At 47.8% G+C, this 15,491-nt stretch overlaps 1 protein-coding gene across 1 annotated transcript in view; it reads right to left on the bottom strand.

The window, feature by feature from the left end:
* LOC144730693 (neprilysin-like) overlaps positions 1 to 14,405 on the bottom strand; it is a 32,382-nt gene extending 17,977 nt beyond the window's left edge. Inside the window, exons 1-11 of the mRNA XM_078611382.1 lie at positions 14,302 to 14,405; positions 14,001 to 14,130; positions 12,568 to 12,732; positions 11,349 to 11,420; positions 8,190 to 8,351; positions 6,618 to 6,698; positions 6,115 to 6,210; positions 5,024 to 5,142; positions 4,357 to 4,425; positions 2,772 to 2,906; positions 1,152 to 1,241 (exon numbers count right to left, since the gene is read on the bottom strand). Coding sequence (XP_078467508.1) covers positions 1,152 to 1,241; positions 2,772 to 2,906; positions 4,357 to 4,425; positions 5,024 to 5,142; positions 6,115 to 6,210; positions 6,618 to 6,698; positions 8,190 to 8,351; positions 11,349 to 11,420; positions 12,568 to 12,670 — 927 coding nt within the window. The 5' untranslated portion in view covers positions 12,671 to 12,732; positions 14,001 to 14,130; positions 14,302 to 14,405. The remainder of the gene's footprint in view (positions 1 to 1,151; positions 1,242 to 2,771; positions 2,907 to 4,356; positions 4,426 to 5,023; positions 5,143 to 6,114; positions 6,211 to 6,617; positions 6,699 to 8,189; positions 8,352 to 11,348; positions 11,421 to 12,567; positions 12,733 to 14,000; positions 14,131 to 14,301) is intronic.
* Positions 14,406 to 15,491: the final 1,086 nt, after the last annotated feature.

Here is a 15,491-nt window from a genome sequence, read left to right on the forward strand (position 1 = left end):
TACAGCTATTCAGATGTAGAGAAATTATGTTTGAGATTTCGGAATCCCACGATATCTCGTGTATCTCGTGACTTTTTGGGAACTGGAGTAACTTCAAATGTTTGCGGTTTTGGCTTTGCGTTCTAAAATTAGCAAGGCTATACAATGGCACAAAGTCAAACTGAAGTGTATCTGTACTGAAACAAGAACTTAGGTGGCGTTAATCTCCTTTGTCAGCGCTTAAGCTGCAGTGTAAGTGGTACATATTATAATATGCGTAAAGTAATGATTGGCCAAGTCGACTTTTGACCAAACTGATCTCATAATCTTCTGACCGTGAGTTGAGTGCTTGAACGACAATGTCCCTTTTGCTGGATATCTATACAGCTCGCGCATATATATTTTAACTATGAGCATATTTAAATCAATGCATAATTATTTCCCAGTTAATCATGTAGTATTTCACTTACCCATAGACGACAATGACTGACTGTCTGAACGAGTGACTGACGTAAATTGCAATGATGTTCGACAAGAGTGAGAAAGTTAAAATGCGTTGCAACCACAGCCAAGTCGATGCCAATAACACGAAAATCGGATCACAAAAAAGGGACGCATTTCTAACCCGCCTAATTACATTACAGTTGATTGACTGGTTTTGCTCTCAGGGTTGTCTCTGCCGAAACTTCTGAATTGCTTGAAGTCTAATTCTAAAGACGTTCAATCTGAATCGTCAGCGGTGGTCTAAGCAATTCACCTTCTTGTGGCCGTGAGACGCTACATCCGTGATGAGAAAGGACCCTCCTGAGATTATCTTCTTTTAACCCCTCGACCCACGCTGGCCACAGACACCTTTGAAGATGTGGGAGTGCCCACACTTTACCCCACCAGACATGGCCTGCCGATCAACTGACTGTGGTTAAAAAAAATATATACTGCCGGGTGGACGGAGGTGAGTAGGGGGGGGCACGGTGGGTGGGTGGCAAGGTGGGTGAGGCGCTGTCAGTTGTTTCAACTGCAGGCAGCAGTGGGAGGAGATGGAATTGAAGTGGCAACCTTTGGTGCTGCAAGTCCAGTGCGTACCACTGGAGGTTGCACCACAGCAGCGGGTATATGATGACCACGCGTGGAGTGCAAAGCCAGTTTACATCGTGGGGCTCCGTACTACTTACGCCAATGCTGTAGTTGGTGCTGAGCTCTGATATACTCATCTTGTGGTAGAGCAATGTGATATCGGTCCTGTTCTCATCTGGGGTAGATGCCTAGTGAAACAAAACAGGCACACATCATTATTATGATTGCTATTATGAGAAATTCACTCCGATACATTGACACACAGGGCTACGCGATGGAGTTATCGGTCATTCAGGAGTCACACGATCGTTAAGACCATGGTTGCCAAATGTAAATTTTTTTTAAGTGTCAGATTTTACATATATGGTATTTGTGTGCGCTCAGTACCAGTGTGTGTCTGTGGACGTGAAATGATCTGTAAACAAGGTGAACAGATGGTCCGGGGATCAGAGCTGAGTTTTGTCGTGAAGTTTCAGACGCCCATGAATAAAAACCGGGCTATGAAGGATTTTAGTTGATATCTACCAAACCCCGTCATCAATAACTGCACGCACAACAACAAAAAAACATTCGCTAAAATGTTGGTTTGTTACCTTAATTGTTAATCGTGACAAAAAGTAAAAAAATCGGTTTAGCCGTTATTCCGCAAAATTGTTTTCCTGTAACAGACCATTCGAGAAAGTGCAACCCTAATGTGTTGATAGAGAGAGGCGAATGTGAAGGGATATCAGAAGTAGTTCTGCGACAGCTCCTTCCACGGGCGATTCTCAAGCACGGAGTTGCTCATCCGTGTCACGACGTTGGCACCAACAGCCCAATTGGAATAATACTCGGGAAAATAAATTTTTAAAAGAAAATTACAAATTATATCTATTTTAAAAATGTAGTCTCCGGTCCTCTTATCTGACAACCAATTTATGCTGGGGTTCCTTCATTGGTTTGCACAATTTAACGGAGGACACGTTCAACGAGCCAATTGGCATACACGGATATCATCGCACTTATAATGGTAAATCCCGCATCCGATGATGTTCTTGGCTGGCTGCACAGACTTGATCCACGCTCGGAAAAAAGTTGCCATTTTCTACACGACCAGAAGGAGATTGCGTTGATGTTGAACACGCAGAGAAAATGAGAAAGCCATTGAAATAATCCACTACCAGCGTGCACACAAGTGCGTCAACAATCAGGGCACGTTTCGTCTCACCGGTGGTGGCCTTTGATTCTCACTTTCTTCCCCACCAGCAAGAACCGCAGTGTTTACATTCTCAAGACAAAGTCAACAAAACGAAATAAAATTTGCCTCCTTTAACGAGAGCTCAAGTTTACGGGGCAAACTCAAAATGACAAAAAAATATTTAAGCGCACGGCATCGCAAACTCGTCCCTTAACCGTCGCGGTCGGGGTAACGCGTAATCACAGTAACGTGTTGTCAGGGTAACGCGTAGTCGAGGTCTAGTGTAGTCGGGGTAACGTGTATTTTGTTCAACACACCGTTGCCACAGACCCGTTTTGCGCTCACAGATGAGACGCATCCTGTTGACGCAGAGCCGTGCTTCTTAACCTTCCTTGCAGCCCTGCACCCCTTTGGCCCTCTGAGAGGGCATCTGGCACCCCCAGGGTGGTGCGTGCAACCCAGGTTAAGAACCACTTACGTAAAGGAACAAGGCGGTAAAAACAATCGGGACCGCCTGATTTGCAAGTTGACGCAAACTTACTTCGGCCAGTTTTTTCTCGAAGTTGAAGAGCCCCTCCATTTGTTCCCGCACGAACACATCATCGTCAGGAATCGCCTTGTCTCTCCGCACGATGTTGGCGATCGACACGATGAAATCTTTGTATGCCTCCCGAGCCTAAACATCAAAACGCGATCATTATTATTCATAATCATATTTATAATCATAAATGTGCACAATCACGATGATGATGATGATGAAATCAGAGTTAGGTGCAAAATCCTTGTCGAAATGTCATCGACGTCGTTGATGTCACGCGACGATTCGCATTCGCAGGCCAAGAAAATTCCCCAGCATCTCAACGCGCCTTATCACATTATCTCATATCAACAATTCCATTGACCTGGAGTGGTCTAGGCTAGGGAACCCCGCCTAGCAGAAGCCATCGCTGTGAGGCACACGGTGTATGCAGCACCGGTCCGCAATTCGGTATTGTCTAACAGTCGAGGTCAGGTCAGCGTGATTACAATAAGCTATAAAAATAAACAATTTTTTATCTTACCAGGTAAACCCCACTGAGCTAAATAGCTCTTTTTTCAGAAGCGATCTAGCTATCACAAATGATAGCTCAACGAAGTGGCTTATCGCGTGGAAATGATAGCAGTTGAATACTCTAAACGCATGTTTTTAAATGTGGAGGGGGAAACCGGATGATCTGGAAAAAGATCCACGTGACCACGGGGAGAACATGCAAACTCCAAATATACAGCAGCAGGCGTCAGGGTCTGGATGACCAAATGCCTATTACCAATACAGCCTGCGCCGATTGTGCAAGCTAAAGGGGCATAAGCCTGGCCTGGTTACTACTTGGATGGGAGACTGCTTAGAAACACAAAGGTGTGGCAGGCCTGCGTTGCTAGGTGGCAAGTGGATTGGCAGTACAGCAATGGGCTTGGATCCATCTGTGTGGAGCTTCGAGTTATCTCGCTGCTATGAGCATGGACTTTTCTCTGGTTACTCTGCTCCCTTCCCACATGCCGAACACTCGTAAACGGTCCTGACCAATCGCAGCACTCGGCGTAGAAACTCTGACGTGTTTCCCCAGTTGCCTCCCTCCGACAGACACCTACAGTTGCTTAGAGAACTGTCTGCACGTGACTTTTGTTTCTCTCAAAGTTAACTCGTGTCCCGCTTTGCAGCACCACGCCAAGCAAATGCGAATTGATGGACTAAGTGGACCACCAATCGAATTTAATCTTGGGACCAACTTTCAATTGCGAGCCGAGCACACTGACCCCGCGATGAGTTCCCTGGAAATAGATGGCACGGAGGGCAGCGTAATGGACTCGTAGCGATCACAGAGTTTAGCGAGGCCTTCAGAAGTTGTATTGCATTGTACGTTGCCAACCGTGCTAATCGGAGGTGCGGGGGAAGGGGGCTGCCGTATGGTTTCTCTGACGCGGATTCACGGAGACATGAATCCACGGTTCCCCCAGAACGAAGCTCCAGGCACGTTGAGCGAAACGTCGGACGTCGCGGCAAACAGCGTGCGAAGCGACTCCAAAAGACGCGCCGGGCGAGGTCGAGAGGGCTTTGTTGGCTTTGTTCTTTTTGCTGTAAGTTGTACCTTGACGTAGCTTGCTGTCGGTGAGAAGTAATAGTCTCTGGAGGGCAGACCAAAGCCTGGCTGGTCGATCTGGAATGAGCAATGCGAAGAGAAAGTTCGTGTCACACCACGCACACACACACACGACACACACCACATTCATCATATAATGCTTCGGGCTCAAAAGAAAATACATTACAAGGTCGCATATCCGACAGTGACTTATCCACCCTGACCAATTAACTGCCTGCACGTGCACCCAGTGCAGTAGCTGTAATTGGAATGTTCTGCAGACGTTCACATATCTGACTTGTTCATATATCTGCCTGTACATCAGCTGTGGAATGGCTTGAATGGTAACGCGTCGAGCACTATGCTCTCGCGCCAAAGGCAAAGATCCCCCGTGTAGCCTTAGCAGACTGTTGGGGCAAGTGCTGTTAGCGAGCACCAATGAAGGCTGGAAAGGCACACTTGGGGGTCGGGTGGCCAGCACCACGCCCGGCCGCCTTTGTCTCCATAGTGGAGATAATTACACACTGCACCAGGTACTCATTCGAGGCTGAGTCACTGGCGTTGGTTGTGAACGGGAATTGAAATCGGTTTGCTGGGTTATTAGCGCAAATGCGGCCACCACTGCAGCACCCCAACTCCTCCCACACACACACACACGCATGCGTGCGTCACTCACGTGGATGATGTAGGAGGTTGAGTTTTTGTCATCGATCCCGACGTAGGTGTTGACGATCGGTCGCACCCTGTACTTCTTGGCCAGATTTGCAAGGTTTTTCTCCAAGATCCACGTGGGTCCTGTGGGGTGTGAGAAAAATAAAAATCCCAAACAATCCCGACTGTAGAAAAAAATATCTTGTGCTGGGGATGCTGGTGCTCCTGCGTTGGCAGTGGTGTTCGAGCATGCCTGACGAATGTACACTCAACACGTTCGTCAGCAAACACTACGCGTGTGAACTTCCAAAAAGGGACACGTACATGACATTAGACGTTTATTGTATTTAATTGCTGCACAACACTGTAAGCGTCCTGCGTTTCGAAATGGTTCAGCGTCCACTCGATCACACGCGGCATCGTCCAGAGCTCAGCAGATTTTTTTTTCCGAGTCTAAATTCCAACGCGCACGTCGTATCTGGGCTCCGCCGCGAATGAGATACGGTATCTTAACGACAAGCTACCCAGGCGTTTAGCGAAGGTCAAATCCGTTTACTCAGTTCTAGTCGGGGGGGAGGGAGGGGGCAACCACGTGTTTGTTAAGTGCCTTTTGACCGTAATCCATTCGATTGATTTGCAAGAGGTACATTGTTGAAGAGTAATTGTAAGAGCATACACTATTAAACAAGCAAAACGACTTTTTTTGGGTTAGATTGTGTAAATATATAAATGTGTCGTTAAACCCGCCACCACCCGACACAGACAATTAAGGTTTTTCACGTAAACATAACATGCCAATTCGTTACTAGTACAGCACACAACTTATATTTTCAATAATTTGCACCCCTGTGTCAATCCACTGCTGGATGACGTCTCCCTCTAGGCAACATCCGTTGACCATACTTCACCACCCCTTGCTGGTGTGGGGTTTGTGGTGAATTGAGAGCCCTCAACCGGTTCATATATCGCTCAGTAACTGGCGTGAGCTGTTGCCGAGAATCGAACTCAGAACGTGGGGTTCATTAATAGTGCAGCGCGCTAACAGCCATGTGCCACTCCGCTGTGAAGGTATGCCTCGTGTGGCACGCGCCCGAGAGGAAGTGACGTCCACATTACCTTGGGTCGTATTCCAGTCCACGGTTGCGATCGGCCATTCATTCACATTTCCAAGAAGTTCGAGCAGTGGCTGGGAATTGAGGGCTTCGATTTTTTCTGCCACACACAGACAAGGGCATCTTCATTTATTTTGTTCACCGCAAGGAACGCTGCGGCATTTATCGATGCAAACTCTGCCATTATTGCGTCTCATTCATGCCTCTCAGACCAAGGTTAGCTCGTCGCTCATTCTCCTCGTCGTAAAATAATACCAAGTGGGAGGTCACTCCTTCTCCTCTGCTGTCCTCACTGTCTGTAACTCCTTCCCTTGACCAATCGCCTGAAGACTTATGGAGTCCAAGTTTAAGTTCAAACTCAAGAGACAGCTGACCACCCCAGCCGACCGTCCACCACCATTCTTATATTATCTACGGAGCCTTGATATTAACACGTGCCTCTTGATGTATCACAAGGCTACAAAGTATTCCCATTGTATGGAAGAGGGAATCACATCGAGCTTTCACCTTGATCGATGCAAGAGGCGTAGAGTGTCCTTGATTTCTTGAAAGCATCACGTGCTGTATCATCAGACTTCTCCAGAACAGCTGTCAGAGCAGACATCCACCAAGTCACGTGAACTGTGATATTTTAACGGTCAGCCAGAATAATTAAACAGAATGTGTTGCCTTATTATCCGGACTTTACAATGCGAGGACGCATGCCAAGCATATACTCAATGCCAATAAGGTCACACAAGTCTGGTAAAACAATTCAAAGACAAAGATCGCCCATATAGCGTTTAACAGACTGTCGGGGCAAGTGCTGTTAGCGATCATCTATGAAGGCCGGGACAACACACGAGGGGGTGGGTGGCCAGCACCACGCCTGATCACCTTTGTCTCCCCATTGGCGATGTTTACACACCACACCGGGTATTCATGTATGGCCGAGTCAGCCCAGGGGAGGCCTGAGAAGGGGTCCAGATATTAGTCACTGATGTTGGCCATGGAGCGGGTAATTGAATTTGGGTGGTCGGGTTCGTAAGTGCAGCACGCTAACCGCTGCGCCACCGCTCCCCACAAATACAAATCTGATCACACACACACACCGACCAACCCCGACTTTTGCATGAAATATACAGAGGGGCGAGCGAGGAAAGTGCATCTTATAATAATAATCATCATACAACTGTAACGTTTAGATGAATAAATATTTGCCGAAATAAAAATGCTATTGAAAGACTGGTAAAAATGTTTTATCTTGAGAAGACGTGTTCTCTTCCTTGATTAAACTCTCCAAGCAGAGTACTAAAACGCAATGCTTGAAGCAGTGGTGTGGATGCCACATTGTAGGGATTTTCGTCAACTGAGAATCACCACCTACGTTTTACATGAACGGGATATACATTCTAATCCGTACATTTAGTTTAATTTATTGAGCTTTTGAGTCAGCTGGCAAGGATTGGGTAAGGATCATAGCCTCACCACCTTTCACCCAGGCAACAGGAGACAGAGATGTTAACTACGTCGCCTGGTATACAGGAGGTTGTGGGTTCGGTCCCGACACTGACGCCTGCTGTATAGTTGGAGGTTGCGTGTCTCTCTCTCCCTGTGGTCTTGTGGATTTTTCTCCCGGTCCTTCGGTTTTTCCCTCCATATTTAGAAACATGCGTTTCGAGTATTTGGCTGCTATACATTTCCACGTGATGATAAGCCACTTCGTTGAGCTTATCATTTGTGGCCCGGTCGCTTCTAAAAAAGATCTATGTAGCTCAGTTGGCCTTACCTGGTAAAATAATAAAAACATATTTTTGTTAGTGTATTTGGACACAATAAATTAATCAACGGTCGCTTCGAGCGAGGTCGTTATGGTTTGGGCTGCGCGTTGAGCATCTCGAGTTGATGTTGCATGCCCCGGTGAAAACTCAAGTGACTAGGACTTAGTCTAATTTGCCACAGTGAGCTGTGGTAGTGAAACTGTGCCTTCTCCAGAGCTCACGCCACCCACTACTGCGGACAATCTTTGAGCAAGCGGGTTAGGAGCAGCGGCCGTGTAACACGCACAGTTTGAACACCGCTTGGCGATCGTTTTTTTACCTTTCAGGACAACTTCCAATTCATCTCTCAGGATGTCAAAGACACCGTAACGAGAGCTGGTTTCTGGGATGATGTTCTTTTTGAGCCATCCTCCGCAAGCGTACTTGTAGAAATCCGTGCAGGGGTCCGCGCTCGGGTCCATGTTCTCCAGAATTCGTGCCGCTAAGAAAACGAGAATCATCACCACCATCAGAATCGTTATCGGTGTGAAAATAATCGTCATTATCATCATCATCATTAAAATCATCATCATCATCCCAAAGCCATCCGCTGCTCAGCAATGAGCCACAACTGGCGTGCGATGCATCCCAGGAGAGCATTGTGAATGCTACTTAAATTTTTTCCCCGTCATTTGGAATAACAAAAATAAATATTGGCTACATTTTCACAAATACCACCGCGGCCCGGAATGGCTGACTCGTGTGAATACTGTCGCGTGCTCGTTAGGCGTTTAATAAGCAGCAGGCGGAGCCACTTCTTAGAGTGGCCCAAAGTGTTGGCAGCCATTGGTGGAATCCCAACAGCCAAGCCCCACCACGCTCCGTCACGGCAGTGGCAAGCGGGCTCACCATCAACTTAAAGATGTCGAAACATAACAAAGACAAATATCCCCCGTGTAGCCTTAACATGCTGTTAGGGCAAGACCAGAATGGCACACAAGGTGGTGGATGGCCAACACCATGCACGGCCACCTTTGTCTCCCCAGTGGCGATGTTTACTACACACCGCATCAACTTAGGGAGGCCCAGGACCGGTTCAGATAATCGTCACTGGTTGTGGCCGTGAGTGGGATTCGAACTCAGGTCGCCAGGTTCGTAGCGCAGCACGATAACCACTACACTACCGCTCCCCATATATATATAACACACACACACAAGAGGAGACTCTTGATCAATATATATCGCTAAAGCTTGCAACATCAATCACTCCATCATTTGATGGATAAGCAACTGGGAGCCCAATTGCCAGCAGTCGAGTGAGCGGCTCGCAATCAATCGTACAGTTCTGAGTTAAAATACTGGATGGGGGTTGATTCAGACCATCATCCCTCTGGGCGTCGATAAAATGAGTACCACAGTGGGGAAGTCAACAGTGGTTGTCCTGTGTATAGACTCATCCCCCGTCATAGGAATGTGGAATCGACACCCCTGGCTCAGGGCTGCAAAGAGGCGATGAGCGCGGCGTGAATGCTCGTTTGCGAAGGAAATCGCGTTGAATTTTAAGAACCCAATGAGAGCTAATATTAACTCTCGTTTGTGGCTGTCAAGTGAGCAGTGAATGGATTGTGTCATCAAAAACGTGGACGGCTACATGCGTAGTCATGTGGACAGACAAAACTAACAGCAATCACGCTGGGAGGGTAATTGCCACTTGCTTCAGAACGACGAATAGTGACACACACAGAATTGTACTTGTCACGAGTTACATAAGAACAACCGCACTCAGTGACATCGTCCCTCGACGGAGCGTACCACAATGTGGGTGTGCGACATCGTCCCTCGATTGAGCGTGCCACAATGTGGGTGTGCGACATCGTCCCTCGATCGAGCGTGCCACAATGTGGGTGTGCGACATCGTCCCTCGACTGAGCGTATCGCAATGCGGGTGTGCGACATGGCATCCCACAGCATTGTGAAGTTTGGTCAACTAATTCTTATGGCCGGCATGGGATTTGGGTGGATGGTTTTCCTTCATCCAACAGTGGATTGACAAAGGGCTGTGAAATTATTATAATCTGAATCTGACGAGATTATGTGGCTGCAACAATAAAGTCCCATAACTGATGATGATGATGAAGAAGTCACTTTAATGGGCCATCATGTGTGCCCACTAAAAAAACTGCTCATAGCTCAGTGTGGCCCTTAGCTGGTTTCATATAAATACGAGGCAAGGTGCAGGCACTGACGATAGTTTAACAACAGCTCACTCAACATCGCTTTTCATTCCGGGCACTTCTGATCAACATCTGACTAAAACACGGCTCCACTTGTTCACTCTTCCGAACAAAGGATGAAAGTGTCCACGCATTAGTTCCGTCCGTCTGTCAACCAGGGAGCACTCTGTAACTCTCACGAACCTCGTCCTGTGCATGTCTGGAAGAGTTCGAATTGACATTTTAAGTGTATTGCTCGATTTTCCATTACACCTACCATGATCTAGCACCAAAAAAACTATTTAGAAATCATTCAAATAATCCTCATGTCATTTTTGCACCTGACAGGATCGCGTTAACGCCACGCAAACACATTTCTTTTTTATCTCTCTGTAACTTCTCATTTATTGAACGTTTGCTTCGTCATCAATGCATCCGGCTGATAAATGCAATCACGTGGGAGGATTGTCTGCGGGGCGCGCCACTCGTTGGAACTTTCTGACCGTGTGCCCCACTACTGGACATCTGTGAAAAAGAGCGTCATAGTTCATCGGATTCCGCCAGTCTCGATAAAGATTCTGATTCTGAATTTAATACTCCAGAGCTGCTGGATGCAAAACAAACTGCACCCCCCCTCCACTCGTCCCCCCTGAATCAAACAATCGAGAATTCAAACGCGATATGAAATGGGACCGAATTGTACTTTGGAGCACAATTCAAAATCCACAGCAATACGTCCATGTGTAACAATGCGCACTGGTGGTTGGAGGCCAGTAAACGGGTCCTTCCATTGTGGCGAGCGGCTTGCCTCTACTGTATTTCAAGGAATGCGCATTGGGATCTGTTTGTCTCATCACTTTGGGCGAACGGAAATTCTGATCGGGGACAAGTGGGGTGCGGGCGGGTAGCACGCTCTTGCCACAAGGCGAGGGTGAGAAAGAGTGATAAGTTAACGCTGATGCCTGCGCAGCGCGACTCACGACCTCCTCTTGATACCAAGATCAAGGATGGTCACGTCTATGCGCCGCTTCTCGGTGGCAGCCCCAACAGTTCTGGAACGCTATCCCTCTGCACATTCGCAGCATCACCTCAATCGCCTCCTTCAAGAGAGACTTAAAAACTCACCTCTACAATCATGCTTTCGAGCGACTCTGAGCTTGGCTCCGCGCCTCTGAGTTGCGGCCACTACGTCTGCAAATTTGCGCGCGTTATAAATGTAACTATTATTATATTATTATCAACGCAGGCGTAGGGCCTGGGGCACAAGAAGGCCGTCGCAAACTCACCTGAGACGGTGCAGTCTGGGCTCGTGCAGACGCTCAGAGCCGGGGGAGTTGACGGCTCTGCAGTTGACGTCTCTGCAGCAAACGCACAAAAAAAACACGCAATATTGATGCAAACGATACATCGATGATGATGAAGTATTCGGTAAGACTGTTAATCTTGCAGGCGTGCAGACCTAATTTGAAGGAACTAATATTGGATGCATAATACTCTGATTCTTTCTGTAAAGCCACCTACGTGACTTTACCGAAATAACCAAAGTGTATGGATTGCTGCAGTCACGGAAGCTTCAAATCAATAATGGATACACAATGTTGCCTGGGAGTCTGTTTTAACTGTCCTTTTCAATGAACGTGCGTTTACTTCGCTGTTACACTCAAATACCGAGCTTACTTGCACCTGCACCTCACGTTCTCTGGTGCCTCTTGCTCTCATGCTATATTTGCACAGTTTTCATTTACTTATTCGCGCTCCTTTCATTTACGACCATGAAACAAACCCGTTTGTTCATGATGAAACGCTCCTTAAGGGCCCTGTACACGTTTCCCTCGCTCTATGCGGTGGGAGTAGTAGATGCATTCCAAAAAAATGGTCCAAAAGCGAAACCGCGCGTGGAGAAAGCTGCCTGCAGAGTAGAAGAAACAATATCTCACGTCTGTCCGCGTTGCAGCATATGAGTGAATTCTAACCGCGCATTGCGAAATTTGAGTAGAAATAGGTGTGCCCGCATATGCGCCAAATCGCACAAACCGAACTCCGCGTAGGGCGAGCGAAACCCTCGTTCGAGTGTTTGTGTCTTTTGTGTGTTGCTGTGATCACGGCACCACGGGGATCTCCCTTCGTAAAACATCCGGGCGCAGCTGGCCTAACGGGGTCATTGGTGTGGCAAATAAAACAAACGTGTTGGCGCTGGGCGAAAAAACATCGCAGAAACAAAATCGAGCACTCCTTCATTTTCCTGTTGTGCCCTTCCTACTACGGTGTTCCACTGCCGTGCGTGTGCGTCCACGGGGGGCACCCGGCGGACGCTCTCTCCATTGCTTCCACACAATCCCCGGGTGGGGGGGGGGGGACGTTTACCGGACCGTGTCCCCCGGGGCAGCAATCAGCCCGTTCGATGCGCGACGCAGGGGTGAGCAGGGCGGCGGCGGGGGCGCGATGGTGGGGGGGGGGGGGATGCCCGCGCGAGTGTGAGTGCGAAAGGTCATGAAAGCAACGAACCCTTGGTGGCAAAGAGGACGATGAACACGATCAGGGCGATGGCCAGAAGTCCCACGGTGACGGACAGGCCGATCACCTTGGGGTCAGCCCTCTTCTTGGACATGCTTGCTGCTCACGATCGCTGCCCTTTAACCCCTTGTCTTGACCTTTACGCGAGACCGAGCACTGCGAGCAAACCACGCGAGTTTGGAGTACGGACGCGCGCGTGAACACGCGACAAACAAAAACCACAAATCGAAGGTCGCTCACACATTCCAATGTTATTCAAAGTGTCCAGGTGCCCTCCTTGCACTTTTTTTTGCTACAGCCGTGTGTCTAAAACACAGGGTCCAAGCCGCTTGGGCTCTCACGTTTTGACGTTTCTTTTTTTTTCGTTAATTTGAATAACATTTCTTAGGCGCAGGCTAAAGGGATGAATGATTGATCTGTGTAAGTGGAACCGCTTAGAAATCCCGTCGAGCATTGCCTGTTTATTTAGTTGAGAGCAACGTGTGAATGGTTAACCGTTTAGCTGGAATAATGATGAGCCGTTAGCTATATTTGCGTACAATTTTAATTGTTTACACATTGAACGAAATCTGTGTTTTAATACTAGATATGAAACCGTGACCGGATCGAGAAAATGCATATTGAACGTTCAATTGAGTATATCTATTGCACGCTATAATCGTGCTATGTAAAGTATAAATTATACTCCCACCTCGAACAATATGTGCGGATCTTCACCCTCCCTCGTGCCTCTCCGATCACAAACACCCCTCTCGTGATTTGTAAAAGACCAGCCATCCCAGGCATATGCCAGCCATCGTCGTAATTACGGATGCGTGCGGCCTGTGATTTGGGGGTTAGGGCAGCGGTGTTTTTTTTCGGGTTGGAAATTGTTCTATGCTTCGGTAAAAGGGTGAATGGAGAAAAAAATTGCGTGAATTTATATCTAAAAAATGTTTTCTAAATTATCAAATGAGCACTATGAGAATGATTAGCACGTTATGATAAAGATGGCGAGGTACAAACCTACTAATCCCACACTGATTTACGTCGGACCAAAATTGTTTGTAAAATAAAGTAAATGATCTACGCGCTTTTTGGGTGAACTGTTACAAAAAGGGGTTGTCCATTGCATGAACAAAACTAATTATAAAAAGCCAACTGTAACCACACGCCTGTTTTTGTGGTGCTTGGTTAATAAAATATGTATTTTTTTTACAGAATACCCAGAATATAATTATGATTTACGAGAGTATATTAGTCTCAACATTGAACAACGTGTACAAGTGGAAACAAGATATTCACGTGTGCGAGACAATGAATAACGCTTCTCTCCCAATTGGAACATGCCTGCACACCACATTGCTGCCTTGTTGTTCTGAATCTCTGTACCAAAAAAAACAAACCCACCCAAACACACACACACACACAGAGAATCAACTCACCTTATCGAGATCACCTGCCCGTACCGTTTGGGAGGGAGTCTTTAAGCACTTTGGGCTGCTGCGTGGCCAACTTTATAAGGCCGGGTCTGATCGAAGTTCACTTCACGGTGGGCAGCGTGAGATCACCTTCCTGTGTGCGACACGCACTTTCGTCATTTTCCAAAACGCCCACATCTTCCCTCCAACGCTCCGTCAAAACCGGCAACCCGCAAAATCCCTCCTCTCTCTCTCTGTCTCTCTCTCGCGCGCGCGCGGCTCCCTCCGTCGAGTCAACAAAGCCGCGCCGGTGTTCCAACCTTACCTCCACCGGCACTCGTTCCTGCGCTGCCCGACACGCGGCGTTTGGCCAAATCGGTGGCGGTGTGCAGGATATCGCAACCTTTCCACTGCACTCCCGCGGTTCACTTCCTCTTGTCAAACGGGCGGCAATTTATGTTGTTTTGTAAGTGCACCCTTTTCCTACTCCCGCTCCCCCCCCCCACCTTCAATGTAACACGAGGTGGAGTGACATCGCCGTTCGACAATTCTCGTGGTGAAATAGCTACTGCTGCTGCTGCTGCTTCTCTGTTGTCATCTTATCTCAGGATGAATCACCAACGCTTGCCTGTTGAAGTGTTTCTCGGTCAAAAGAGCCGATTGTGAAACGTGAGGGGCTGCTTTGTGTGCCTCTCGTCACATGCTCGTGGCCAATTCTTAACTTTGACACAGAAATGCTCAACAATATTATATTTTTATGGGGAAATGTATGGGGGGGTGGGGGGGCGGGTGGCGGAGGGGAGGGAGTGGCTGGGGGTGGTCAGCAAACTTGGCGAATCCGAGTTCCATTTTAGGCCACGGCTCACACCGCTGTTCGCGCGACATTAGCTATTTGCTACGATGTTTGTATGCTGTTCGTTGTTGTAACGATCTTACCCGCACCTACTAACATCTGTGAAAAAGAGCTTTAGAGCTCATCGGAATTCTCCTGCAATTTCAATAAATATTCTGATTATGAAACAAATTTTCTGATAGCCGGGCGGCGATTTGGGCCCCTCCACTTCACCATCTCTCACTGACCAGGGTGGTGAAATATGGCAACCCCCCCTCCCCAACTCTCCATGACCCACATGGCAAGCTGGAGGACCCAAAGCAGCAGTGGATAGATAAAGGACAGCAATCACTATGTTTACGTCAACGGCGTGCTTTAAGCGGGGAGCGTGACACGCATTCTGTCCGTTTGCTGCGTGAGTTTTGCATGTCGAGTATGCTGACGTGTCACAACAAGAAAGCTTGGCTTAGAATATTAGAATATACCGCAAACGTGGTTTAATCGGTTTTAGTAAATATGTAATGATGGTAAAGGCGCAGCCCTGCAATTGATCGCTTGAGCAGCTGCTGGCCGATGGGACTCTCAATGGAGGGCACTCTCGAGAGCTCATCTCGAGGGTGTTATGCCTACTCTTCCCTGCTGACCCAGGCAAGTGTGGCGTACCCCATCTATACTCCTGAGTG

The sequence above is a fragment of the Lampetra planeri genome, chromosome 36, assembly GCF_965212315.1.
Source record: "Lampetra planeri chromosome 36, kcLamPlan1.2.h2, whole genome shotgun sequence".
In the NCBI taxonomy this organism is placed as follows: Eukaryota; Metazoa; Chordata; class Hyperoartia; order Petromyzontiformes; family Petromyzontidae; genus Lampetra; species Lampetra planeri.